At 44.9% G+C, this 27,373-nt stretch overlaps 1 protein-coding gene across 1 annotated transcript in view; it reads right to left on the bottom strand.

Annotated features, from left to right (window-relative positions):
- The window catches only part of LOC130119127 (microtubule-associated protein tau-like), an 85,386-nt gene that overhangs the window by 37,240 nt on the left and 20,773 nt on the right, over positions 1-27,373 (bottom strand). Inside the window, exons 2-3 of the mRNA XM_056287543.1 lie at positions 24,446-24,595; positions 16,563-16,644 (exon numbers count right to left, since the gene is read on the bottom strand). Coding sequence (XP_056143518.1) covers positions 16,563-16,644; positions 24,446-24,595 — 232 coding nt within the window. The remainder of the gene's footprint in view (positions 1-16,562; positions 16,645-24,445; positions 24,596-27,373) is intronic.

Raw genomic sequence — 27,373 nt, 5'->3', positions numbered from 1 at the left:
GGCAACCAACGACGGCTGGAGACTGGACAACAGGACCGACGCTGGGCGCTGAAGAGCCGTGAGAGAAAACCGTGAGTACGAGAGCTGCCGTGACGTCCCTACGCTACCCTGCGGGTCAAGGCGTCGCTCCGCGGGGTCATCGGGAGGATGAGGGGGTCTGGAAACAAGGGCAACTTTGTGCAGCTGCTAAACTTAATTGGCGAATTTGACCAGACGGCGGCAAAGAAAAGGACAGACAACCCCCCAAAAAACAAACAAAAAACAACAAATCCACGCACAAAGACGTCCAAGACGAGATGTTTGGAACCATGGCTGAAATGGCGAGAGGAGCAGTGAGTGATGAAACCAGGGAGGCTGAACATTTCGCCCTACTGGTTGACGAAAGCAAAGACATCAGTAAAAGCGAACAAGTGTCCGCTGCTGTGCGGTATATAAAAGGAGGAGAAGCGCGTGAGGAACTCGTGCACTTCACGCACGCCGGTGGCCCGGATGCCGACTCGCTGCTGCAGAGCATGAAGCGGACCCTCGGCCCGGCAGCACTGACCAAAACACGTGTGTTCTGACGGGGCCGCTGTCACGTCGGGCTGCAAGAACGGAGTACAGCAGACGTTTAAACCGGAGGTGCCGGGTGCGTTGTACGTCCACCGCGCATGCGCACAGACTGAACCTAGTGTCGGTTGATGCGGTCAGCAACGTGGAGGCAGCAGCAGATCTTTTGTTCCAAGTGTACAAATGTTGTGCAACTTTTTCTCCAACTCGGTCGCTCATGACATATTTATCAAGAAACGGAGAGGAATGGCAACTGCACCGCCAGTCGAACTTCAGAGCCTGTCCGACACCCGCCGGGCCCGTCAGTACTCAGCGTCGGTGGCTGTCCGTCAATCACTACCTGCACTTAGAGCAACACTCGTGGATGTCCTGTCTCAGTCCAGTGCACGGAGGAGAACCGAGGCCAGAGCCGTGAGGGGACGTACCGATGAACACGTTTCTTGCTCCCCACGCGTTTCCAGGATCCCTTCCGCACCACAAAGGCCATGTCTGACCAGCTCCAACCTCCCAGCCTTCAGCTGGACACACCAGTGGAGCTAGCGGACTCTGCGATAGATAGAGGAGTCGTGGAGGGAAACCCGGGAACGAGCAACGGACCTGTGCGTCAAAGCCGGAGTACAGTGCGGGACCCCCCCCCCCTCCGGAAAGGAGACGGGCACAGCGCCCTCGACGGCTACACGAGTGTGTTGTCGAGGCCCCATCGAGCGCTCACCTGTCGCTCATATGCCCCCCCCCCCAGATGCGCTGCGTGCGCACGCGGTTTCTACCGCTGATCGACAGACAGACTTGTGGTTTCTCAGCCGAGGCTGGAGGTGTGCTCCCCGGAGTCTCACCCCAAACACGCGTCTTCCCTAGACAAGACGTCTGTGCAGCCCGCGGCCCAGTTCTGCGGAGTGACGGAAGAGAACCTCACCGCGGAGCTGCACCAGGTGGAGCGCCTGCTGGCAAGAGAGAAGAGCAAGCGACATGCTGTGGATGACATGGCGGACTTTCTTGCGTTAATGCGGCCCTGCCAGCACGCTTTACACCAACTCTTCCGCACCGCCCGGACTCTGCCTGTCACCTCTGCAACGTGCGGACGCAGCTTCTCTTGCCTCCATCCAGAACTCTGTACGGAACCGCAGCCCGGCCCGAGACGGCAGCCCGGCCCGAGACGGCAGCCCGGCCCGGGACGGCAGCCCGGCCCGGGACGGCAGCCCGGCCCGGGACGGCAGCCCGGCCCTGTTGGCCACCAACAAACAAAGGACGGAGGCCTGGGAGGTCCAGACATCACTGACGTGTTTGCCAACAACCACAAGAAGCGCCGGACTGTGCTGCTCTCAAGCCGTCAACGGTGAGTCTGACTACACTGTAAATGAGCTGACATGGTTGATTCGGAAACTCTGCTGACAGCATGGTCTTTCTCTGAGACGCATTGTTTACTGTTGCCATGGTGTTGCAGCCTCCTTGTTAGCCTAGCCTAGCCTGGTTCAGCAGAGCTTAACTTCCGGTGTTAGCTTTGGGCTGCGCTTGTGGTTATTTCGCTTCTCCTGTCGGGGATGGTAGTTTTTAACTTGCACGTGTTTGTAGTTCATTGTGCTCTGGGTCAGTTTAATGACTGGAGGAAAGCTGACTTGGGTCCTCCTCGGGTTGCTAAGCGACCGGGCAGCAGTCTGTCAAGACTTAGCGAGGTGCAGTGAGTGAGTCAGACGGAGTGACACGTTTTGTTCTGGTTCTGGTTCTGTTTCTTAATGCTGCCGCCGTGCAGAATAGAAGCGGTGTGTGTGCTGTCTCCATGCAGCGTGTGAACGAGTCACTATGAATACCGTCCTGTCTAAACTTAGTAGTAGGCTGGTGACCGTCCGTACGACTGTTGCTCTTGTAAACTACTGTAACCGGGTATTTTCTTGCCCGGTGCGGGATTCGATACGAGGTGTACTGCACCACAAGGCGACATCACTAACCGCTCGGCTAGCGATGTCGCCTTGTGGTGCAGTACACCCCGTGTCGAATCCCGCACCGGGCAAGAAAATACCCGGTTACATTGGTGGCAGCGGTGGGATCCGGAAGTGTGCAGATCCTCAGAAGTCTCTTCGGAGCGCGGGAATAATAAAGCGCGAGGGCGCGCTTCCGGGGAGGGTGACGACTGTAAACTACTGATAAGACACGTTAGTCCCAAGCTAACGGGTCTGACACTTTAGCCGAGCGGTTAGTGATGTCGCCTTGTGGTGCAGTACACCTCGTATCGAATCCCGCACCGGGCAAGAAAATACCCGGTTACACTCTCGATGTAGGCTAATATTGCGTGTGAAAAAGGGAGTCTGTGGTGCAGTCGTCTTGCATAGTAGCCTAATGCGTGGTATTTATAGCTGTTTGGGAGGGGGCGCTATTCCATTGTGTATTTATTCACATTGAAATTTTGACATTGATTCAAGCCCAACCACTGCACGAATTAGGCCTACCGTAGTTTAACCAAGAAAAATAGTGTCGCTTGCGGAGTGGGAGATACGGGTTCGCGTCCCGGCTGTGGCGACAGTTCCCGGGCTGCCCCCCTAATTCGCTACAATACTCTGCCGCCGCTGTAAATGTCATATTGGGGCGGTCAAGAGTCGTTGAGTTGATAGAAAAATGCCTCAGGCGTGTGCTGCGTTTGGCTGTTCGAACAGAAGAAACGTTAAAAACAGGCAACACGGGATCACTTTTCACAAGTAAGAGGCAATTTTACCAACAATAACTTTATATAACAATATTTTACTGTTTTGGAAGGCAGTGAACGTGAAATATCACCTCAAACTATTCTGAAATTACCTGACACCGTCATAACGTTAGCTAACGTTAGCTAGCTACCTAATGGAAACATGGCTGTCTAGCTAGTTAGCTAACTTACTGAAGCACTAATACAACTATGGGTAAACGTGATATTTAGCTACGCCTCATCTCATTAGTTGTATAATTTATTTTATAGAAAAGTATCATCTGGAATGTGTTTGTGCTCATGAGATTATACAAGTTACCAAGTTTAAATTTGTTAGCTAGCTAGATCTACTAAGCAACATTTATGCTGCTACCTTAATGTACTGCTGCACCATTCAGCTACATGCCAGAAGAAATATTGAGATGGCCTTGTTATTGTCAAAAGTTCCCCAAAAAAATCCTGGACTGAGGAAAGCTTGGGCCACGGCTGTTAGACAGAAGGATTTTGAGCCTACAGATACTACAGTCCTCTGCAGCTGTCATTTCAAGGCAGATGATTGTGACAGAACTGGGCAAACTGTGCGTGTGAAGGAATGTGTGATCCCTTCAGTTTTTGCATCCTTTCCAGACCATCTGAACAAGGTTAGTGTATTTTTAAGTCATAAGATTATAGTGTTATTTGTGGTAAACAGTGTTAATAATGGAAACTGATTGGAATGATGAGCATACACAGTACATGATCTCTTGCTAACACAACTGGAATTACCACTAAACCTGATATTGAAAGTAAACATTCCTTTTTAGAGTTTTCTAATATTTTTTTCTTACTTAATTTGAAGTTTCCCAATAAAGCCGGGTCAACTAGGACATCAACACAAGCTGGTGAGACAAGTGATGATCCTGTGTCTGAATCTCCTGAACCACAGAACTCCTCGACCTCAGTAAGTGTAACAAAGCAGTTCTTATCCACAGAACTTTTACAATATACTTAGTTGTGTTGTATAGTGCTTACCCAACAAATGCTATATTTTATAGGATCATCATTATGCCCTTGACCCTGACCAAGTTAAATATAAGTTAGCTGAGGCTGAAGCGAGAGTTAAGGAGCTGCAGAGGCAGTTGAGAAACGCCAAGGATCATGAAAGGAGACAGAAATAAAATGTATGTAATGGTCCGCTGTGGGGTTTCTCCGGGGAACACTGGCAATGTGACGGCTCAGGATGAGATGGTGTCCTTGTCTGCTGTGGACATGTCATCTGTAGTGCCGGCTAATGACTCTGACACGGCCTCCTCTCCATTTGAGGATGTGGTCTGTAGTATCATCCTGGACCAGTTACCTGCCAACTCACTTCGGAGGTCTGACGGAGAATGCACTGATGTACATAGGAGGGTTTGTTGTACGACAGGTGATGAAGCAGCTTCCATGTGATGTGTGCCGAAACAGTTTGGTGTCTGTTGCTGTACCAGCATCATTTTCAGAAAGCTACCACCTGTTGACCTTGAAGAACAATGGGGGTTTGATGATTCCATCTGTAGGCACTGTTGATGTGATCCGCTCAGCAGAGTGCTGCATTCGACAAACCACCAACTTTACATCAGCAGCTCATCAATGCAACGTTTCCCTTGTCAACCACATGGTCCGGTCCGACATAGGTTCAGAGGATGTGTTCAGTCTTGGTGACCATATAGTTGAAACTCAGGGCGGCATTGACAACCACCACTTTTCCATCCTGTCATTAGTTGTCAGCACATTCCACAAATTGAGGCAGTACCACATTGCCAAACGTCACACTCTGCAATTGCAAAGTGGTAGCTTCCGAAAGAAGCTGTCTGAAGTGATACTGTTTCAGGGATACTAATCCTTATAACAAAAGGTTCTGAGGTCACATGTTACTGTACATCAAAGCGTATAATTAAATAAGAGACACAGATGCCTCACAACATAAAACAAATCAAAATACAATAGTGATAGTGATGATAAATATATACAATAAATAATGCAAAACAGCATAAAAAGAAGTGTAAATGATGGCGTATAAAACAAAAAAAATCTAAATAAAATAGATAGTGATAGTGATGATGATAAATGCAATTGACATTGAAACAGAGCACAAGAAGAAAAGTGTAAATGATGAAGTATATGTGCATGTGTGTATATATGTTATTTCGTAAAGTCAGGACAGGTTGTGTGGGCTATGTGTATATTTGATTCAGTAGGGAGATCCTAAGCTTGGATTTTGAAAATGTTGATGATTGTTTGGTAATAGTGAAATAGTAGGTATTCCACAGTATAGATCATCTTTATTTAATAGAAAACGGATTATTAGTATATTATAGTAGCTAATTATAATAATCATTCTGTACACAATGAAAAAGAAATTCCCAAATTAGAACAGCCAGATGACAGAAACCTTCGTCAGTGACCCAGCTTGGGAACAGTGTCAGCTTTTTATGTCACATCTTAATGTTGTAATTCTCTCCAGATTCATTTCACTTTTTAATTTAACATCTGTCTTTATTTTCCAAATATGTGTTAAACTGGACTTCCAGTTTTATTGCACTTGTTCATACGGCAAACTTATGTGAGCAAACTTATGTAAGCAAGTTCTTGTCAGTGTGGTGTGGAAAGACTGTTGAATCTTTTACAGGGAAATAAAATATTTGAGATGAACAATTTATGTGTACTGGAGCTTGCTGAAGTGGACTTATCATACTGTATTTGCCTCGGATCAACTGACTGGATGTTCTCTTAACTGGAGTCATGGGGAACAAAAATAGTTGTTGTTTTGTTTTGGCAAAGTAGTGATTAGAACTACCCCCCAGTAACTTTAACTCCAAGTAACCAGTATCATTTACGAATTCCTCACGTTTATATCAAACAAAATTTCGAGAAAATCGGTTTAGAATTAAGCGAGTTACAGTCAATTTATGTAGAGAAGTCTGCAGCTCTCAATACACATTATATTGGTTTACTTCCGGATATTGACCGCTTCAATATGGCGGACGGGCAGACGCATAGCGGCGACGTACAGCAGCGGCCAATCCACGTGTGTGTATATATATATGCATAGGCTCCGCCTACTTCTTCGTCTCTTCTTTTTTCCAGCTGGTTCCCTGTTTCTCGGGGGTCGACACAGCGGATCGTATCGTTTCCATCGGTACCCGTGAGGGAACGGCAACAATGTCGGTCATCGGTAACCCAGGCCTCCACCGACCCGGTACGCTCTTGTTAATCCACATTCTGAGTTGGAACAATTTTACGTCGGATGCCCTTCCTGACACAACCATGTTACGTTGTTGAACAAGAAGACGACAGGCGAAGCTCTAGTCGGAGCGAACTACATTTAATCAAACAACACGACGAACTACGTCCACTCACGTGACTCAGGTCAACGCGTAACAAGCCGCCTTGCCTGTGCCCCCGGGGGGCCACAGGCAAGGCGCTGGGCCACCCCAGCATGCACGGACTTGTTGCGCCCATGTCCGTGGCACGCTTCCTTAGATTAGATAGATAGTTTCATTAGCCACGTGACCAAGGCCGGTGGCATTTGTTTTCGGTACACATTAAACTCTGCAGCACAACACATACATGCACAACAACAGACACTCCACATATTGTCATGAACAATACAGTTACACAATAACAATACAGTTACACCATAATAACAATACAGTTACACCATAACAATACAGTTACACCGTAACAATACAGTTACACAATAACAATACAGTTACACCATAATAACAACGCAGTTACACCATAACAATACAGTTACACCGTAATAACAATACAGTTACACCATAACAATACAGTTACACCGTAACAATACAGTTACACAATAACAATACAGTTACACCATAATAACAACGCAGTTACACCATAATAACAACGCAGTTACACCGTAACAATACAGTTACACAATAACAATACAGTTACACCATAATAACAACGCAGTTACACCGTAACAATACAGTTACACAGTAACAGAAACAAACATATCCTGCATAACAATCAGGGGAATGTCTGTGAATGTTCTCATTCATCCAGGTCATGGTTATCCAAAGGAATTGATTCAAGTGCAACTGGGCTTGGTCTATATCCGTGAATATACCATATACAGATATAGACCAAGTCCAGTTGCACTTGAATCAATTCCTTTGCATAATCAGGGGAATGGTGGTGTTTATGCCAGTGGTGCGTGAGGAGGGACAATAGGGAGGAATTCACAGTCCTGATAGCTGGGGGGGGGAATACTGTTTGTGAAGTGTTAAGTGTTAGTGGACAGTGACCTGTAGCGCCTCCCTGAGGGAAGGAGCTGGAATAGGTGATGAGCAGGATGTGAGGGGTCAGAGGGGATCTTCTTTGCTCACTTTACAGTCTGGTTAGTATGTAGAGATTCAACTGAGGGGGGTGGGTTGCCTATGATTTTGTTGACAATTTTCCGTGTTTGACTGCCCGTGCCACCGTACCATACTGTAATACAGTAATACTGTAATACCAAGGCCGGATTAAAGTAACATGGGCCCAGGGCTATGAGTTTTTCAAGACCCCCCCCCCCCCATCAACAGTCACTTAAGACTGCAGTTTTATTTTATAACACAATGAGATTTTTGATGATGGATATAATGTCTAAGTGAGTAAAGGCAAATAATAGAACAGTCTGGTAAATTCAGAAGATTAATTCACTTTATTGTAATGCAGCATTTAAAACCAGGGAAAGATAACACTTATGCCATATCACAAACTCTAAGGCAACATATCTAGTCTCATATCACAATATCTGATACACATGTTAACACACTGCAAACTGCTGGTTTGAGAGAGAAGCAGCCAACTTCTCCCCCTACTAATTCCACTTATCCTTCCTCTCATAGCAGTTCACACACACACGCACGCACGCACACACACACGCACGCACACACACACACACACACACACACACACACACACACACACACACACACACACACACACACACACACAGAAGAAAGGAAGCCTTTTGCTTTGCCTAGTAAGTTCAAGTGCCATACAGTCTAAATGGCCACAATAAAATGTCCAGTGTCCAAAAACAAACTCATACAACACTGGCAAGTGAAGCCGGCATGCATCCTTCTGTCCAGTGTTCCGCCACTCAAAAGTAGTGCAAGCATAAGAATATTGCCCGAATAAATCAATCAGTAACAACCGCAGGTATTAAAGTCTGTTCTTACCCTTAAAACTTCTTCCTGGTTTTACGCGTGGCAAAGTCTTTGATTAGAGCAGTGAAGTCCAGGACTCTAACAACGTCACTTTTCAATTACATCAGTGTTAAGTGGCTGAGTCTTTCTTGTCTCATTGTAGAGTGCAGTCTGTTCTTGACAAGTCCAAGTTTTGAAAAGGCGCGCTTTCCAGAGGCATTGGTTACAGGGAGAGTTAAATAAATCCTGAAGGCTACATCCATGTTTGGAAAAACTGATGACAGGTTCCTCCTCCTTATTAATTGAAGCAAGGCCAGCGCACTTGTATTTTCTTCGTTTCTGATGAATTCTTTGAACTGCTCTATTTCATCAACAGAGTCCTCCTATAAATCTGCATGATGTTTGATCTGAAGAAGCAGTGTAGCTGCAGAACGAAGTTCTTGAGATGAGATGATGTGAATTTTATTTAGAAATCCAAAGCTGCTGTTCAGTGTCTTATAGGATTCATACCTGCGGTCTAGTTCTGCCACAAGTTTATCAATGATCACAGTGAAAACATCCACTGCAAATTTTTGTCGGCCGGTCATTGTCATTCCAACATCTGGCTCAGATGATTCATCTGGTGGTTTTTGTTATATATTGTGATCATACCTGGTCCGTTGCTGCCACCTATAGGCGGACCAGGGTATTGCTATTACGGGTGACTTCGAGTGTCATGTGACAGTTGTTGTATAATAAAACCACCGGATGTCATGACGGCAAATTTTGAATCCGTCTCCCGACTGATTTATGTTGTAACCTAGCAGTATAAGTTGGGCAATACTCTAAGCAAGATGCAACAAAGTGGCGACGAGGATCTTATTCGACATCCGCGTGTGTTTCTCCGCTGGTTTTGAAGACTCTGAGCCGGACTGTTGCTGTGAAAGCTGGAAACTAGCAGGTTAGCAAGTTAGCAAGTTAGCTTCACCGTCAGAGGCTGCAGTGTCGGCAGAGGGAAGATACTTGTGAAAAAAGCAGCGAACGAGGTGAAAATGGCGGGGATGATTGGGAGCATTGGCCCCTTTGATGAAAATACTGAGCAGTGGCGCTCCTACATAGAACGTTTTGAATACTTTGTTCTAGCAAATGGGATTGCAGATGAGAAGATTGTGCCAACGTTCTTGAGTGTAATGGGACCGAAAACTTTTGGTCTGCTGCGTTGCCTGGTCCAGCCAGCCAAGCCTGGGACTAAAAGCTACGCTAGCATAGTGGCTACGTTGACGGCCCATTTCTCACCCAAGCCACTGGTAAATGCAGAACGTTTTCGTTTCCATAAAAGAATCCAAGAGGAAGGGGAGAGTGTAACAGTGTTTGTGGCTGCACTGAGGAGGCGAGCAGAGCGTTGTGAATTCAATGATGTGCTGAATGACACCATAAGAGACAGACTCGTGTGCGGGCTGAGGAGTGAGGCTACTCAGAAACGTCTGCTAGCTGAAGGTTTACTCACATTGGATAAAGCTGTCGAGATTGCTGTGTCAACGGAGCTAGCTGCCAGGGAGGCTCAGCACCTCAGTGCAAGTGGTAAACTACACCGGGTCTCCACCGAGGACAAGGGGGCTCACGAAAAATGTCACCGATGCGACAAAACAGGAAATTTTTCAGCTGATTGTTGGAGTAAGGACGTGGATTGCAGGAAGTGTGGAAAAAAGGGGCACCTGGAACGTGCTTGCAGAAGTAAGGGAGCTGACAGAAACCCAAGGCAAGTAACCAAAAAGCCAATGCCCACATTCAAAAAGAGACAGTCTGTACACAGTGTGGAACCAACCCACACCACTGCTGAGCCCAACAGCTCATCAGATGAAGTATCAGTGTATGTACTGTCAGTGCAGGGAGGTCCAGATGGATATTGGGAAACTTCACTGCTGGAGGGGAAACCAGTGCACATGGAAATTGACACCGGTGCAGCTGTCTCCATCGTGTCGTATTCTCTTTACAAGGAAACCTTGCAACACCTTCTATTACAACCAACCAGCCTCAAACTGAAAACATACACCAGCGAGTCAGTGCAAACAAAAGGCGTTGTCAATGTCACAGTCCTGGTGAATGGCCAGACAGCTGAACTACTTTTGTATGTAGTCAAAGGGAACTTTCCATCTCTGCTGGGTCGGTCATGGCTGGAGGAGCTCACACTGGACTGGCCTGCAATTCGTATGGTGTGCAAAGGTGAAAAACGTCTGACAACGTTTCTGAACAAACATGCAGATGTGTTCAAGGAGGAACTGGGAACAATGAAAGACATAACAGTTAAACTGAACATTCAGCCAGATAGAAAACCAAGGTTCATGAAAGCCAGACCAGTTCCCTATGCAATAAAGCCAAAAGGGGAAGCAGAGCTGGAATCCTTGGTCAAGAGGGGGGTGCTGGAGCCTGTCAGCTGGAGTGACTGGGCCACTCCAATCATGCCAGTTATAAAAAAGATAATTCGGTGAGAATCTGCGGTGACTTCAAAGTCACCATAAACCCAGTGCTTGAGGCTGAACAATATCCACTGCCCCACATTGAGGAGCTTTTCACTGGATTGGCTGGAGGAAAAAAATTCAGCAAAATTTACCTCACACAAGCCAACCTCCAGATGCAAGTCGATGAGAAGTCGAGAGAGCTGCTCACAATAGTCACTCACAAGGGCCTCTACCAATACTGCAGGCTACCCTTTGGAATAACATCGGCCCCGGCTCTCTTCCAGCGTGCGATGGACCAGATACTGAGCGGCTTGGCTGGCATCCAATGCTACTTGGACGACATACTGGTCACCGGGAAGACAGAGCAAGAGCACTTGGAAAATCTGGACGCCACACTGCAGCGGCTGGAAAAATATGGACTCTGCGTCCGCAGATCAAAGTGTGAGTTTTTCCAGTCTGCGGTAGAGTATTTGGGTGACACAATAGACTCAGAGTGCTTACACAAAGCTCCATCCAAAATCAAAACGATCGTGGAAGCACTGATGCCTCAAAACGTGAGTCAACTACGCGCTTATCTCGGGCTCCTAAACTACCATGGGAAATTCATACCGAGCCTCTCTTCTCTGCTGCGATCGCTTCACCAGCTGCTGTGCCATGGCAAGACATGGAAATGGACTGTACAGTGTGAGGCTGACTTTGCGCAAACAAAAAAGGTGCTGCTTGAGTCTGACACGCTAACACACTTGGACCCCACCTTGCCCTTACAACTCGCATGTGATGCTTCCCCTTACAGAGTGGGAGCAGTCATTTCTCACTTCTTGCCCAGTGGTGAAGAGCGGCCAGTTGCATTAGCTTCACGCACACTCAACCAAGCCGAATGCAACTATGTGCAAATTGAACGAGAAGCGCTGGGAATTGTGTTTGGGGTCAGAAAATTTCACCAATATCTCTTTGGGAGGAAATCTGTCCTTATGACAGACCACCGTCCCCTGACAACAATTTTCGGGCCCCATACTGGTTTTCCTTCCTTGGCAGCCAGTTGGATGCAAAGATGGGCCTTATTGTTGTCCGCCCACGGTTACGACATAAAATACTGCAAGTTGGAGCTGCATGCAAATGCCGACAGCCTCTCTAGGCTGCCCCTGCCGGTTGACCATAGTGAGTCACAGCAGGCTGGCATTTTCTACTTCAGGCAAGTGCAGGAGGCTCCCATCACTTCTACTCAAGTGAAACGACACACCCGAAATGACCCTGTGCTCTTCAAACTGATAGATGTTGTGATCAGCGGAAGGAGTGGGAACCTTCCAGAGTTAAAACTATACCTAGCAAGAAGGAATGAGCTCTCTGTGCAGGCAGGAGGTCTCCTATGGGGACGCAGAGTGATTATTCCACCCACGCTGCGAAAAAGGCTACTACAGCAGCTACATGCAGGCCACAGTGGAATGGTCCACATGAAAGAACTCACCAGGAGCTACTTCTGGTGGCCTGGGCTGGATGGGCAAATGGAAGAGACTGCGAGAACAAGTCCATCTTGTCAGCGGGTGCGCGGCATGCCACAGCCAGCCCCCCTCCACCCATGGGAATGGCCAGAGGGACCCTGGCAGCGCATCCACATTGATTTTGCCGGGCCGTTTGAGGAGAGGATGTTTCTGCTTGCAGTTGATGATCACAGCAAGTGGCCAGAAGTGGCAATAATGAGATCGACAACAGCTGAGAAAACCATCGAGAAACTTGGCGAAATGTTCAGTCGGTTTGGCTTCCCAGAACAGCTGGTGAGTGATAACGGGCCCCAGTTTGTCTCACAAGAGTTCGAGCAATTCCTCAAGGTAAATGGAGTGCAACACATCCACTCTGCTCCCTATCACCCATCTGCTAATGGATTAGCAGAGAGATTTGTTCAGAGCATGAAACACGCTTTGAAGGCTTCTCAGGGCCAAGGCTCTCTCCACCAGAGGCTGAACAGCTTCCTGCTGTTTTACAGAGATGTGCCCCACGCAACCACAAAAGCTGCTCCTGCAGTACTGCTCATGAAGAGACAGATCCGCACCAACCTCGACCTCCTAAAACTATACTATCACACTAACAGTAAACACACTGATATTCTGCTATACTATCACACTAACAGTAAACACACTGATATTCTACTATACTATCACACTAACAGTAAACACACTGATATTCTACTATACTATCACACTAACAGTAAATACACGTATATTCTGCTATACTATCACACTAACAGTAAATACACTGATATTCTACTATACTATCACACTAACAGTAAACACACTGATATTCTACTATACTATCACACTAACAGTAAATACACGTATATTCTGCTATACTATCACACTAACAGTAAATACACTGATATTCTACTATACTATCACACTAACAGTAAACACACTGATATTCTACTATACTATCACACTAACAGTAAATACACGTATATTCTGCTATACTATCACACTAACAGTAAATACACTGATATTCTACTATACTATCACACTAACAGTAAACACACTGATATTCTACTATACTATCACACTAACAGTAAACACACTGATATTCTACTATACTATCACACTAACAGTAAATACACTGATATTTTAGTACTATCACACTAACAGTAAATACACTGATATTCTACTATACTATCACACTAACAGTAAATACACTGATATTCTACTATACTATCACACTAACAGTAAACACACTGATATTCTACTATACTATCACACTAACAGTAAATACACTGATATTCTACTATACTATCACACTAACAGTAAACACACTGATATTCTACTATACCATCACACTAACAGTAAACACACTGATATTCTACTATACTATCACACTAACAGTAAACACACTGATATTCTACTATACTATCACACTAACAGTAAATACACTGATATTCCACTATACTATCACACTAACAGTAAACACACTGATATTCTACTATACTATCACACTAACAGTAAATACACGTATATTCTGCTATACTATCACACTAACAGTAAATACACTGATATTCTACTATACTATCACACTAACAGTAAATACCCTGATATTTTAGTACTATCACACTAACAGTAAATGCACTGATATTCTACTATACTATCACACTAACAGTAAATACACTGATATTTTAGTACTATCACACTAACAGTAAATACACTGATATTTTAGTACTATCACACTAACACTAAATACACTGATATTCTACTATACTATCACACTAACAGTAAATACACTGATATTCTACTATACTATCACACTAACAGTAAATACACTGATATTCTACTATACTATCACACTAACAGTAAATACACTGATATTTTAGTACTATCACACTAACAACAGTAAATACACTGATATTTTAGTACTATCACACTAACAATAAATACCCTGATATTTTAGTACTATCACACTAACAGTAAATACACTGATATTTTAGTACTATCACACTAACAGTAAATACACTGATATTTTAGTACTATCACACTAACAGTAAATACACTGATATTCTACTATACTATCACACTAACAGTAAATACACTGATATTCTACTATACTATCACACTAACAATAAATACCCTGATATTTTAGTACTATCACACTAACAGTAAATACACTGATATTTTAGTACTATCACACTAACAATAAATACCCTGATATTTTAGTACTATCACACTAACAGTAAATACAATGATATTTTAGTACTATCACACTAACAGTAAATACACTGATATTTTAGTACTATCACACTAACAGTAAATACACTGATATTCTACTATACTATCACACTAACAGTAAATACACTGATATTTTAGTACTATCACACTAACAGTAAATACACTGATATTCTACTATACTATCACACTAACAGTAAATACACTGATATTTTAGTACTATCACACTAACAACAGCAAATACACTGATATTTTAGTACTATCACACTAACAATAAATACCCTGATATTTTAGTACTATCACACTAACAGTAAATACACTGATATTTTAGTACTATCACACTAACAGTAAATACCCTGATATTTTAGTACTATCACACTAACAGTAAATACACTGATATTTTAGTACTATCACACTAACAGTAAATACACTGATATTTTAGTACTATCACACTAACAGTAAATACCCTGATATTTTAGTACTATCACACTAACAACAGCAAATACACTGATATTTTAGTACTATCACACTAACAATAAATACCCTGATATTTTAGTACTATCACACTAACAGTAAATACACTGATATTTTAGTACTATCACACTAACAGTAAATACCCTGATATTTTAGTACTATCACACTAACAGTAAATACCCTGATATTTTAGTACTATCACACTAACAGTAAATACACTGATATTTTAGTACTATCACACTAACAGTAAATACCCTGATATTTTAGTACTATCACACTAACAGTAAATACACTGATATTTTAGTACTATCACACTAACAGTAAATACACTGATATTTTAGTACTATCACACTAACAATAAATACCCTGATATTTTAGTACTATCACACTAACAGTAAATACACTGATTTTTTTGTACTATCACACTAACAGTAAATACCCTGATATTTTAGTACTATCACACTAACAGTAAATACACTGATATTTTAGTACTATCACACTAACAGTAAATACACTGATATTTTAGTACTATCACACTAACAGTAAATACCCTGATATTTTAGTACTATCACACTAACAACAGCAAATACACTGATATTTTAGTACTATCACACTAACAATAAATACCCTGATATTTTAGTACTATCACACTAACAGTAAATACACTGATATTTTAGTACTATCACACTAACAGTAAATACCCTGATATTTTAGTACTATCACACTAACAGTAAATACCCTGATATTTTAGTACTATCACACTAACAGTAAATACACTGATATTTTAGTACTATCACACTAACAGTAAATACCCTGATATTTTAGTACTATCACACTAACAGTAAATACACTGATATTTTAGTACTATCACACTAACAGTAAATACACTGATATTTTAGTACTATCACACTAACAATAAATACCCTGATATTTTAGTACTATCACACTAACAGTAAATACACTGATTTTTTTGTACTATCACACTAACAGTAAATACCCTGATATTTTAGTACTATCACACTAACAGTAAATACCCTGATATTTTAGTACTATCACACTAACAGTAAATACACTGATATTTTAGTACTATCACACTAACAGTAAATACCCTGATATTTTAGTACTATCACACTAACAGTAAATACCCTGATATTTTAGTACTATCACACTAACAACAGTAAAAAAAAACTGTGCAGTCTACAAAAACATCCCTCCGTCGCAGTATAATATTCACTAATTACACTTGTGTTTGAGTGTGTATGTGTGTACTTGTGTGCGCGCGTGCATTTGCATGTGTGAGTGCGTGCGTGCGCGTGTGTGTGTGTGTGTTCGTGTGTGTGTGTTTGTGTGTGCGTGTGTGCATGTGTGTGCGTGCGTGTTTGCGTGTGTGTGTGTGTGTGTTCGTGTGTGTGTGTGTGTGTGTGTTCGTGTGTGTGTGCGCGCGCGTGTGTTTGTGTGTGTGTGCGTGTGTGTGCGCGTGTGTGTGTGCGCGTGCGTGTGTGTGCGTGTTTGAGTGTGTGTGTGTGTGTGTGTGTGTGTGTGAACTTATACAGACCTGGTTTGTGGTGGATGTTTTCCTTGGAGCCACACTTTGAAGTCGCATTACTCAAATCCATTTTCTTCTGGGTAATCTGCACCTGCAGAGAGACACAGACAGACAGACAGTGAGAGAGACAGACCGAGAGACAGAAAGAGAGAGAACAGACAGACAGACAGACAGTGAGAGAGACAGACCGAGAGACAGAAAGAGAGAGAACAGACAGACAGACGGACAGTGAGAGAGACAGAGCGAGAGAGAGAGACAGACAGAGACAGACCGACAGACAGAAAGAGAGTGAGAGAGAGAGACAGACAGAGACAGACCGACAGACAGAGAGGGAGAGAACAGACAGACAGAGAGACAGACAGACAGACAGTGAGAGAGACAGAGCGAGAGAGAGAGACAGACAGAGACAGACCGACAGACAGAAAGACAGTGAGAGAGACAGACAGAGACAGACAGAAAGACAGTGAGAGAGACAGAGCGAGAGAGAGAGACAGACAGAGACAGACCGACAGACAGAAAGACAGTGAGAGAGACAGAGCGAGAGAGAGAGACAGACAGAGACAGACCGACAGACAGAAAGACAGTGAGAGAGAACAGACAGACAGAGACAGACCGACAGACAGAAAGAGAGAGAACAGACAGACAGAGAGACAGACAAACATACAGACATAGACAGACCGACAGACAGAGAGACAGACAAACATACAGACATAGACAGACCGACAGGCAGACAGTGAGAGAGACAGAGCGAGAGAGAGAGACAGACAGAGACAGACCGACAGACAGAAAGAGAGAGAACAGACAGACAGAGAGACACAGAAAGAGAGAGAAAAGACAGACAGAGAGACAGACAAACATACAGACATAGACAGACCGACAGACAGAGAGACAGACATAGACAGACCGACAGACAGAAAGAGAGAGAACAGACAGACAGAGAGACAGACAGAAAGAGAGAGAACAGACAGACAGAGAGACAGACAAACGTACAGACATAAACAGACTGACAGACAGAGAGACAGACATAGAAAGACCGACAGACAGAAAGAGAGAGAACAGACAGACAGAGAGACAGACAGAAAGAGAGAGAAAAGACAGACAGAGAGACAGACAAACATACAGACATAGACAGACCGACAGACAGAGAGACAGACATAGACAGACCGACAGACAGAAAGAGAGAGAACAGACAGACAGAGAGACAGACAGAAAGAGAGAGAACAGACAGACAGAGAGACAGACAAACGTACAGACATAAACAGACCGACAGACAGAGAGACAGACAAACATACAGACATAGACAGACCGACAGACAGAAAGAGAGAGAACAGACAGAGAGACATAGACAGACAGACGGTGAGAGAGACAGAGCGAGAGAGAGAGACAGACAGAGACAGACCGACAGACAGAAAGAGAGAGAACAGAAAGAGAGAGAACAGACAGACAGAGAGACAGACAAACATACAGACATAGACAGACCGACAGACAGAAAGAGAGAGAACAGACAGAAAGAGAGAGAACAGACAGACAGAGAGACAGACAAACATACAGACATAGACAGACCGACAGACAGAGAGAGACAGACAAACATACAGACATAGACAGACCGACAGACAGAGAGAGACAGACAAACATACAGACATAGACAGACCGACAGACAGAAAGAGAGAGAACAGACAGACAGAGAAACATACAGACATAGACAGACCGACAGACAGAGAGACAGACAAACATACAGACATAGACAGACAGACAGTGAGAGAGACAGAGCGAGAGAGAGAGACAGACAGAGACAGACCGACAGACAGAAAGAGAGAGAACAGACAGACAGACCGACAGACAGAGAGGGAGAGAACAGACAGACAGAGAGACAGACAGACATAGACAGACCGACAGACAGAGAGGGAGAGAACAGACAGACAGACAGACAGACCGACAGACAGAGAGGGAGAGAACAGATAGACAGACAGACAGAGAGAACAGAGAGGGAGAGAGGGAGAGAACAGACAGACAGACAGACAGACAGACAGACAGACAGACAGACAGACAGACAGACAGACAGACAGAGAGGGAGAGAGGGAGAGAGGGAGAGAACAGACAGACAGACAGACAGACAGAGAGAACAGACAGACAGAGAGGGAGAGAGGGAGAGAACAGACAGACAGACAGAGAGAACAGAGAGGGAGAGAGGGAGAGAACATACAGACAGACAGAGAGACAGACCGACAGACAGAGAGGGAGAGAACAGACAGACCGACAGACAGAGAGACCGTTTTACTCAAGTTGTAAATTATCTGACCTTTGACAGGAAACCACAAAGGAACACAATTCCTAAGAGGCCCGGCAGTTCAGATCAGCATAGGGACATTTTTCGCTTTAACTGCTTTATTATATAGTCAGTCTTTGTGTTACGTGTGAAGATTATTGTGTTGTCGTGTTATTCTGTGTTAAGTACACAGAGAGAGCCTCGAAACCAGAGTCACATTCCATGTATGTGCAAACCTACACAGCCACGACAGGGTGCCGAGAGAGGAGGTGTGGTATTGTATGAGGAAGTCGGGAGTGGCAGAGAAGTATGTAGGAGTGTTGCAGGATATGTATGAGGGCAGTGTGACAATGGTGAGGTGGGTGGTTGGAATAACAGATGGGTTCAAGGTGGAGGTGGGATTACATCAAGGATCGGCTCTGAGCTTTTTCCTGTTTGCAATGGTGATGGACAGGTTGACGGACGAGATCAGGCAGGAGTCTCTGTGGACGATGATGTTTGCGGATGACATTGTGATCTGTGGTGTGCGTAGGGTGCAGGTGGAGGAGAGCCTGGAGAGGTGGAGGTATGCACTGGAGAGAAGAGGAATAAAAGTCAGTAGGAGCCAGACGGAATACCTATGTGTGAATGAGAGGGAGGACAGTGGAATGGTGAGGATGTAAGCAGGGTGGAGTGGGTGGAGAAGAGTGTCAGGAGTGATGTGTGACAGAAGGGTACCAGCAAGAGTTAAAGGGAAGGTTTACAAGATGGTTGTGAGACCAGCTATGTTGTATGGTTTGGAGACAGTGGCACTGATGAAGAAGGACAGGAGGTGGAGCTGGAGGTGGCAGAGATGAAGATGATAAGATTTTCACTGGGAGTGATGAAGGAGGACAGGATTAGGAAGGAGTATACTAGAGGGACAGCTCAGGTTGGACGGTTTGGAGACAAAGCAAGAGAGACAAGATTGAGATGGTGTGGACATGTGTGGAGGAGAGATGCTGGGTATATTGGGAGAAGGATGCTGAATATGGAGCTGCCAGGGAAGAGGAGAAGAGGAAGGCCAAAGAGGAGGTTTATGGATGTGGTGAGGGAGGACATGCAGGTGGCTGGTGTGACAGAGGAAGATGAAGAGGACAGGAAGAGATGGAAACTTATGATTCGATGTGGCGCCCCCTAATGGCAGCAGTAATAGTAGATTGTATTTATAGTAGATTTTATGTTCTGTATATCAACACTCAGATGTCTTGATCTATATAGTCCCCTTTATGAGCCGCATCTGCAGTACTAAATCAACAGCTGTTCTGTTGAGACAGTTAAAGCGGCCAAAATCTGACCCCAATGGAGGCAGTTTACTACCATATTCTTGGAGATAGATGATGTTTCAGGGAGAGTTCATACATCTTCAGACCAGGCTGACCTGGACCCTGTGAACTGCAGGCAATGTATATTTGAAAGTGACCTACTGGGGAAAAGGAGTTGACCATTTCTGGTCTGCTTTAATTTGTTATTATCGAGTGAGCTTCTGGACCTCGCAAAAGAGGGACACTGACAAGAGAAATGTGAATTGGATGGAGTTTAGTCAATGGTGGCACCTCAGCGTCCTAGGGCATCTCGACAACTGAAACTTAATATGGGTATAGATGGAAAGGTGCTCCAGTTGTTCTTTCCATTGCCTTGCTCAGGGGCACATGCAGCAGTATTAACATGCATGTCTTTTTGATGGTGGGAGGAAACCGGAGCCCCCGGAGGAAACCCACGCAGACACGGGGAGAACATGCAAACTCCACACAGAAAGGACCTGGGATGGCCTGGGGTTCAAACCCAGGACCTTCTTGCTGTGAGGCAACAGTGCTGACCACTGGGCCACTGTGCCTCCCATATGATGCAATATTGTGTGATGGTGGAACAGCAAACTAAGTCAAGAGTATGAGCCTTGGTGTGGGTGTAAAGTTGACATATTGTGTTAGATGAGTGCAATCCTAACGTTGCTCAGTCAAGTCAAGTAGGTTTTATTTGTCCCCAGAGTGACAATTGTTGTGTAGCAGCGGCAACATTTAAACACACAAACACTCCACAGAACACATAAGGCAAATAAATACAAATAAGTACAACAGGTTTGAGGAGAACAAATAAATACAACATGTATGAGGGGAACATGTCTATGAATGTTCTCATTCATCCAGGTCATGGTTATCCAAAGGAGTTGAATCGAGTGCTACTGGACTTGGTATATATCCGTGAAGACGTTTCGCCTCTCATCCAAGAGGCTTCCTCAGTTCGGGCCTTTCTGACTAGACCAAGCTAGTCTGACTGGCTGCTGATGAGACTCAGATATTTAGCCTCTTTGGAGTCATTATCAGAGGTATTGATATGCGTGGCTCTTTGTGATCCGATGTTAAGCAGCGACGGTCGTTGGGGGTGTTAGTTTCGACTTCATTGTTCAGTGGTCATGAGAGTGGTTGGAGCCATTAGGGAGCGACTGTTGTTCTTGGAGGCTAGGCTTCTTGAGTCTCCTGGGTAGAGATGAAAGGACGGCATTGTAAGTGGGAGATAGGTGGTGTCGCAGACCTCCTCCTCTGTTGAGGGATGGTTTTTCCAGTTTCACATAGATGGCTTCCTTCACCCCTCTTTCAAACCATCTATCTTCTCTGTCCAAAATGTGTACGTTGCTGTCCTGGAAGGAGTGTGTCTTCTCCTTTAGGTGTAGATAGACTGCTGAGTCTTGTCCTGAGGAGTTTGGCCTTCTGTGTTGGGCCATCCGTTTGTATAGTGGTTGTTTGGTTTCTCCTATGTATAGGTCAGTGCAATCCTCATTGCATTGTACAGCATACACCAGATTGCTTTTACGGGTGTGTGGTACACGGTCTTTGGGATGAACCAGTCTTTGGGTAGAGCGGGTGGTGTTAGTTTTATACTATCATGACAGATAGGGTAGAGTGGGTGGTGTTAGTTTATACTATCATGACAGATTGGGTAGAGCGGGTGGTGTTAGTTTATACTGTTATGACAGATTGGGTAGAGCGGGTAGTGTTAGTTTTATACTATCGGGACAGATCGGGTAGAGCGGGTGGTGTTAGTTTTATACTATCATGACAGATAGGGTAGAGCAGGTGGTGTTAGTTTATACTATCATGACAGATCAGGTGGAGCGGGTGGTGTTAGTTTTATACTATCATGACAGATCGGGTAGAGCGGGTGGTGTTAGTTTTATACTATCATGACAGATTGGGTAGAGCGGGTGGTGTTAGTTTTATACTATCATGACAGATTGGGTAGAGCGGGTGGTGTTAGTTTTATACTATCATGACAGATCGGGTAGAGCGGGTGGTGTTAGTTTTATAATATCATGACAGATAGGGTAGAGTGGGTGGTGTTAGATTATACTATCACAATAGATTGGGTAGAGCGGGTGGTGTTGGTTTTATACTGTCATGACAGATTGGGTAGAGCGGGTGGTGTTAGTTTTATAATATCATGACAGATAGGGTAGAGTGGGTGGTGTTAGATTATACTATCACAATAGATTGGGTAGAGCGGGTGGTGTTGGTTTTATACGGTCATGACAGATTGGGTAGAGCGGGTGGTTTTAGTTTTATACTGTCATGACAGATTGGGTAGAGCGGGTGGTTTTAGTTTTATACTGTTATGACAGATCGGGTGGAGCGGGTGGTGTTAGTTGTGAAGACTGAGGTCTGCACAAGTGACGGCGTGCTGAGAGACTTGCTGAACTCAGCTGTAGGACGTGTTGGTGTTACTGTCAGGTGTCCAAGACACCCACCCAGTCCAGTTGTGTTGTGTGTGTAGTGACCGGGGGGTGTGTGTTGGTGTGTTGGTGTTGTGTGTGTAGTGACCGGGGGGGTGGGGTGTTGGTGTGTTGGTGTTGTGTGTGTAGTGACCGGGGGGTGTGTGTTGGTGTGTTGGTGTTGTGTGTGTAGTGACCGGGGGGGTGGGGTGTTGGTGTTGTGTGTGTAGTGACCGGGGGGTGTGTGTTGGTGTGTTGGTGTTGTGTGGGTAGTGACCGGGGGTGTGTGTGTTGGTGTGTTGGTGTTGTGTGTGTAGTGACTGGGGGTGTGTGTGTGTTGGTGTTGTGTGTGTAGTGACCGGGGGGGGGTGTTGGTGTGTTGGTGTTGTGTGTGTAGTGACCGGGGGTGTGTGTGTGTTGGTGTGTTGGTGCTGTGTGTGTAGTGACCGGGGGTGTGTGTGTGTTGGTGTGTTGGTGTTGTGTGTGTAGTGACCGGGGGGTTGTGTGTTGGTGTGTTGGTGTGTGTGTGTGTACATACACACAGGGTGTTGTGATGCGTCTAGTGCAGCAGTGTGTAGTTGGAGGGAAGGTGCATGTGTTCTTCCAACCCGCTTGTGTCCTTCCTGCCCTTAGCTTGCTGCCGCTGGCTAGCCTCTGTGGCGAATAGGGAAGCATGCTAGCGTGTAAGCCTTCCCTTGCCAGTACATAGCCTCTCCCTCACCAAGACTCCTGCCCTTAGCTTGCTGCCGCTGGCTAGCCTCTGTGGCGAATAGGGCAGCATCCTAGCGTGTAAGCCTTCCCTTGCCAGTACATAGCCTCTCCTTCACCAAGACTCCTGCCCTTAGCTTGCTGCTGCTGGCTAGCCTCTGTGGCGAATAGGGAAGCATGCTAGTGTGTAAGCCTTCCCTTGCCAGTACATAGCCTCTCCCTCACCAAGACTCCTGCCCTTAGCTTGCTGCCGCTGGCTAGCCTCTGTGGCGAATAGGGAAGCATGCTAGCGTGTAACCCTTCCCTTGCCAGTACATAGCCTCTCCTTCACCAAGACTCCTGCCAGGCCTCCCCGTGGCCACACATGGTAACTGGGGTTTTGCGGCCCCAGGCTAACTTGGCAGGGGATCTCGGAGCAGCAGTGGGCCCCAGAGATATGGTGTGCAGGCCCACCCTGGTGGACACGCCCTGGCACCTATCAACCACTGCCCCGCTGCCTTGTGGGTGAGTCTGGGAAGACATAAGGCTAAGGGAGCTCACCCCAACATAAAAGCAAGCTGTGGCGGCACGCTTCGAGGCGGTATCCGAAAAACTGGATTTCCGGCAGCCCCCTGCAGTTGTGTGGAGGTGCCGGTCGCCCCCTTGCCATCGGAACCATCTCCTCTACAATCAAGTCATGTGGCGTTGGGAGAAGCGCCCCACCCCCCATGCCACTTTAAAACCATCTCTGCTGCGCAGGTATCTTCTGCTATCTGAGTCCTCAAAGGACCCACAAATAGAAGAAGATGATCATCATCGGGCACCATGGACAACCAGCAAGCAAGTGACGGGGGGGGGTTGGTGTATTGGTGTTGTGTGTGTAGTGACCGAGGTGTGTGTGTGTTGGTGTGTTGGTGTTGTGTGTGTAGTGACCGGGGGGTTGGTGTGTTGGTGTTGTGTGTATAGTGTCCGGGGGTGTGTGTGTTGGTGTGTTGGTGTTGTGTGTTTAGTGACAGGGTGTGTGTGTTGGTGTGTTGGTGCTGTGTGTGTAGTAACCGGGGGGTGTGTGTTGGTGTGTTGGTGTGTATTTGTGTGGTACAACATCACAGCTCGGATCCACATCACGGTGGTGTGTATTGGCTGAGTGGTGTTGCATGAGGATGTAGTCCCAAGCAACGCCAGGGGTGGCGCTGTGTGAGGTGGTGGGTGGAGTACCTTGCCTCCTCCCGGCTTGTGTTTGATGTTCTCAGTTGAGCCGACCTTGGACTTGATGTTCTTCAGGTTGGGCATCGGGTAAGTTGGAAGGGGGGGCGTTCGACCACGGAGAGCAGTGGGAGACCTGGGAGGAGTTCGGACCACCGCAATCTAAAGCACAGTACACCAGGTACTTCATTACTATGTACATAGCTAGATAGATAGACAGACAATAGATAGATAGATAGATAGATAGATAGATAGATAGATAGATAGATAGATAGATAGATAGATAGACAGACGATAGATAGATAGATAGATAGATAGATAGATAGACAGACAGACAGACAGACAGACAGACAGACAGACAGACAGATAGAGAAAGAAAGACAGACAGACAGACAGACAGACAGACAGACAGACAGACAGACAGACAGACAGACAGACAGACAGACAGACAGACAGACAGACAGATAGATAGATAGATAGATAGATAGATAGATAGATAGATAGATAGACAGACAGACAGACAGACAGACAGACAGACAGACAGATAGATAGATAGATAGATAGATAGATAGATAGATAGATAGATAGACCGTCTGGCCTACCGACCATCTTACCGACCGACAGACAGATAGATAGATAGATAGATAGATAGATAGATAGATAGACAGACAGACAGACAGACAGACAGACAGACCGGCTGGCCTACCGACCATCTGACCGACCAACAGACAGAGGGATAGATAGATAGACATAGATAGATAGATAGATAGATAGATAGATAGATAGATAGATAGATAGATAGATAGATAGATAGATAGATAGATAGATAGATAGATAGACAGAGACAGACAGATAGATAGATAGATAGATAGATAGATAGATAGATAGATAGATAGATAGATAGATAGATAGATAGATAGATAGACAGACAGATAGATAGATAGATAGATAGATAGATAGATAGATAGATAGATAGATAGATAGATAGACAGACAGACAGACAGACAGACCGGCTGGCCTACCGACCATCTGACCGACCAATAGATAGATAGATAGATAGATAGATAGATAGATAGATAGATAGATAGATAGATAGATAGATAGAGATAGACAGAGACAGATAGATAGATAGATAGATAGATAGATAAATAGATAGGTAGATAGACAGACAGACAGACAGACAGACAGACAGACAGACAGACAGACAGACAGACCGCCCGCCAGATAGATAGATAGATAGATAGATAGATAGATAGATAGATAGATAGATAGATAGATAGATAGATAGATAGATAGATAGATAGATAGATAGATAGATAGATAGATAGACACAGACAGACAGATAGATAGATAGACCGGCTGGCCTACCGACCATCTGACCAACTGACAGACAGACAGATGGATATATAGACAGAGACAGATAGATAGACAGATAGATAGATAGATAGATAGATAGATAGATAGATAGACAGACAGACAGACAGACAGACAGACAGACAGACAGACAGACAGATAGATAGATAGATAGATAGACAGACAGACAGACAGACAGACAGACAGACAGACAGACAGACAGACAGACAGACAGACAGACAGACAGACAGATAGATAGATAGATAGATAGATAGACCGTCTGGCCTACCGACCATCTTACCGACCGACAGACAGATAGATAGATAGATAGATAGATAGATAGATAGATAGATAGATAGATAGATAGATAGATAGATAGATAGATAGACAGACAGACAGACAGACAGACAGACAGACCGGCTGGCCTACCGACCATCTGACCGACCAACAGACAGAGGGATAGATAGATAGACATAGATAGATAGATAGATAGATAGATAGATAGATAGATAGATAGATAGATAGATAGATAGATAGATAGACAGAGACAGACAGATAGATAGATAGATAGATAGATAGATAGATAGATAGATAGATAGATAGATAGATAGACAGAGACAGACAGATAGATAGATAGATAGATAGATAGATAGATAGATAGATAGATAGATAGATAGATAGATAGACAGACAGACAGACAGACAGACAGACCGGCTGGCCTACCGACCATCTGACCGACCAACAGACAGATAGATAGATAGATAGATAGATAGATAGATAGATAGATAGATAGATAGATAGAGATAGACAGAGACAGATAGATAGATAGATAGATAGATAGATAGATAGACAGACAGACAGACAGACAGACAGACAGACAGACAGACAGACAGACAGACAGACAGACAGACAGACCGCCCGCCAGATAGATAGATAGATAGATAGATAGATAGATAGATAGATAGATAGATAGATAGATAGATAGATAGATAGATAGATAGATAGACACAGACAGACAGATAGATAGATAGACCGGCTGGCCTACCGACCATCTGACCAACTGACAGACAGACAGATGGATATATAGACAGAGACAGATAGATAGATAGATAGATAGATAGATAGATAGATAGATAGATAGATAGATAGATAGAGACAGACAGACAGACAGACAGACAGACAGACAGACAGACAGACAGACAGACAGACAGACAGACAGACAGACAGACAGACAGACAGACAGACAGACAGACAGATAGATAGATAGACAGATAGACAGAGACAGACTGATAGATAGATAGACAGAGACAGACAGACAGACAGACAGACAGACAGATAGATAGATAGATAGATAGATAGATAGATAGATAGACAGACAGACAGACAGACAGACAGACAGACAGACAGATAGACCGACCGACCGACCGACCGCCCACCCGCCCTATAGATAGATAGATAGACAGACAGACAGACAGACAGACAGACAGATAGATAGATAGACAGACAGACAGACAGACAGATAGATAGATAGATAGATAGATAGATAGATATACCGGCTGGCCTACCGACCATCTGACCGACAGATAG

The sequence above is a fragment of the Lampris incognitus genome, chromosome 10 (genome assembly GCF_029633865.1).
Source record: "Lampris incognitus isolate fLamInc1 chromosome 10, fLamInc1.hap2, whole genome shotgun sequence".
Lineage (NCBI taxonomy): Eukaryota > Metazoa > Chordata > Actinopteri > Lampriformes > Lampridae > Lampris > Lampris incognitus.
The sequence above is the reverse complement of the archived record's forward strand: the minus strand, read 5'-3'. Positions and strand labels throughout refer to the sequence as shown.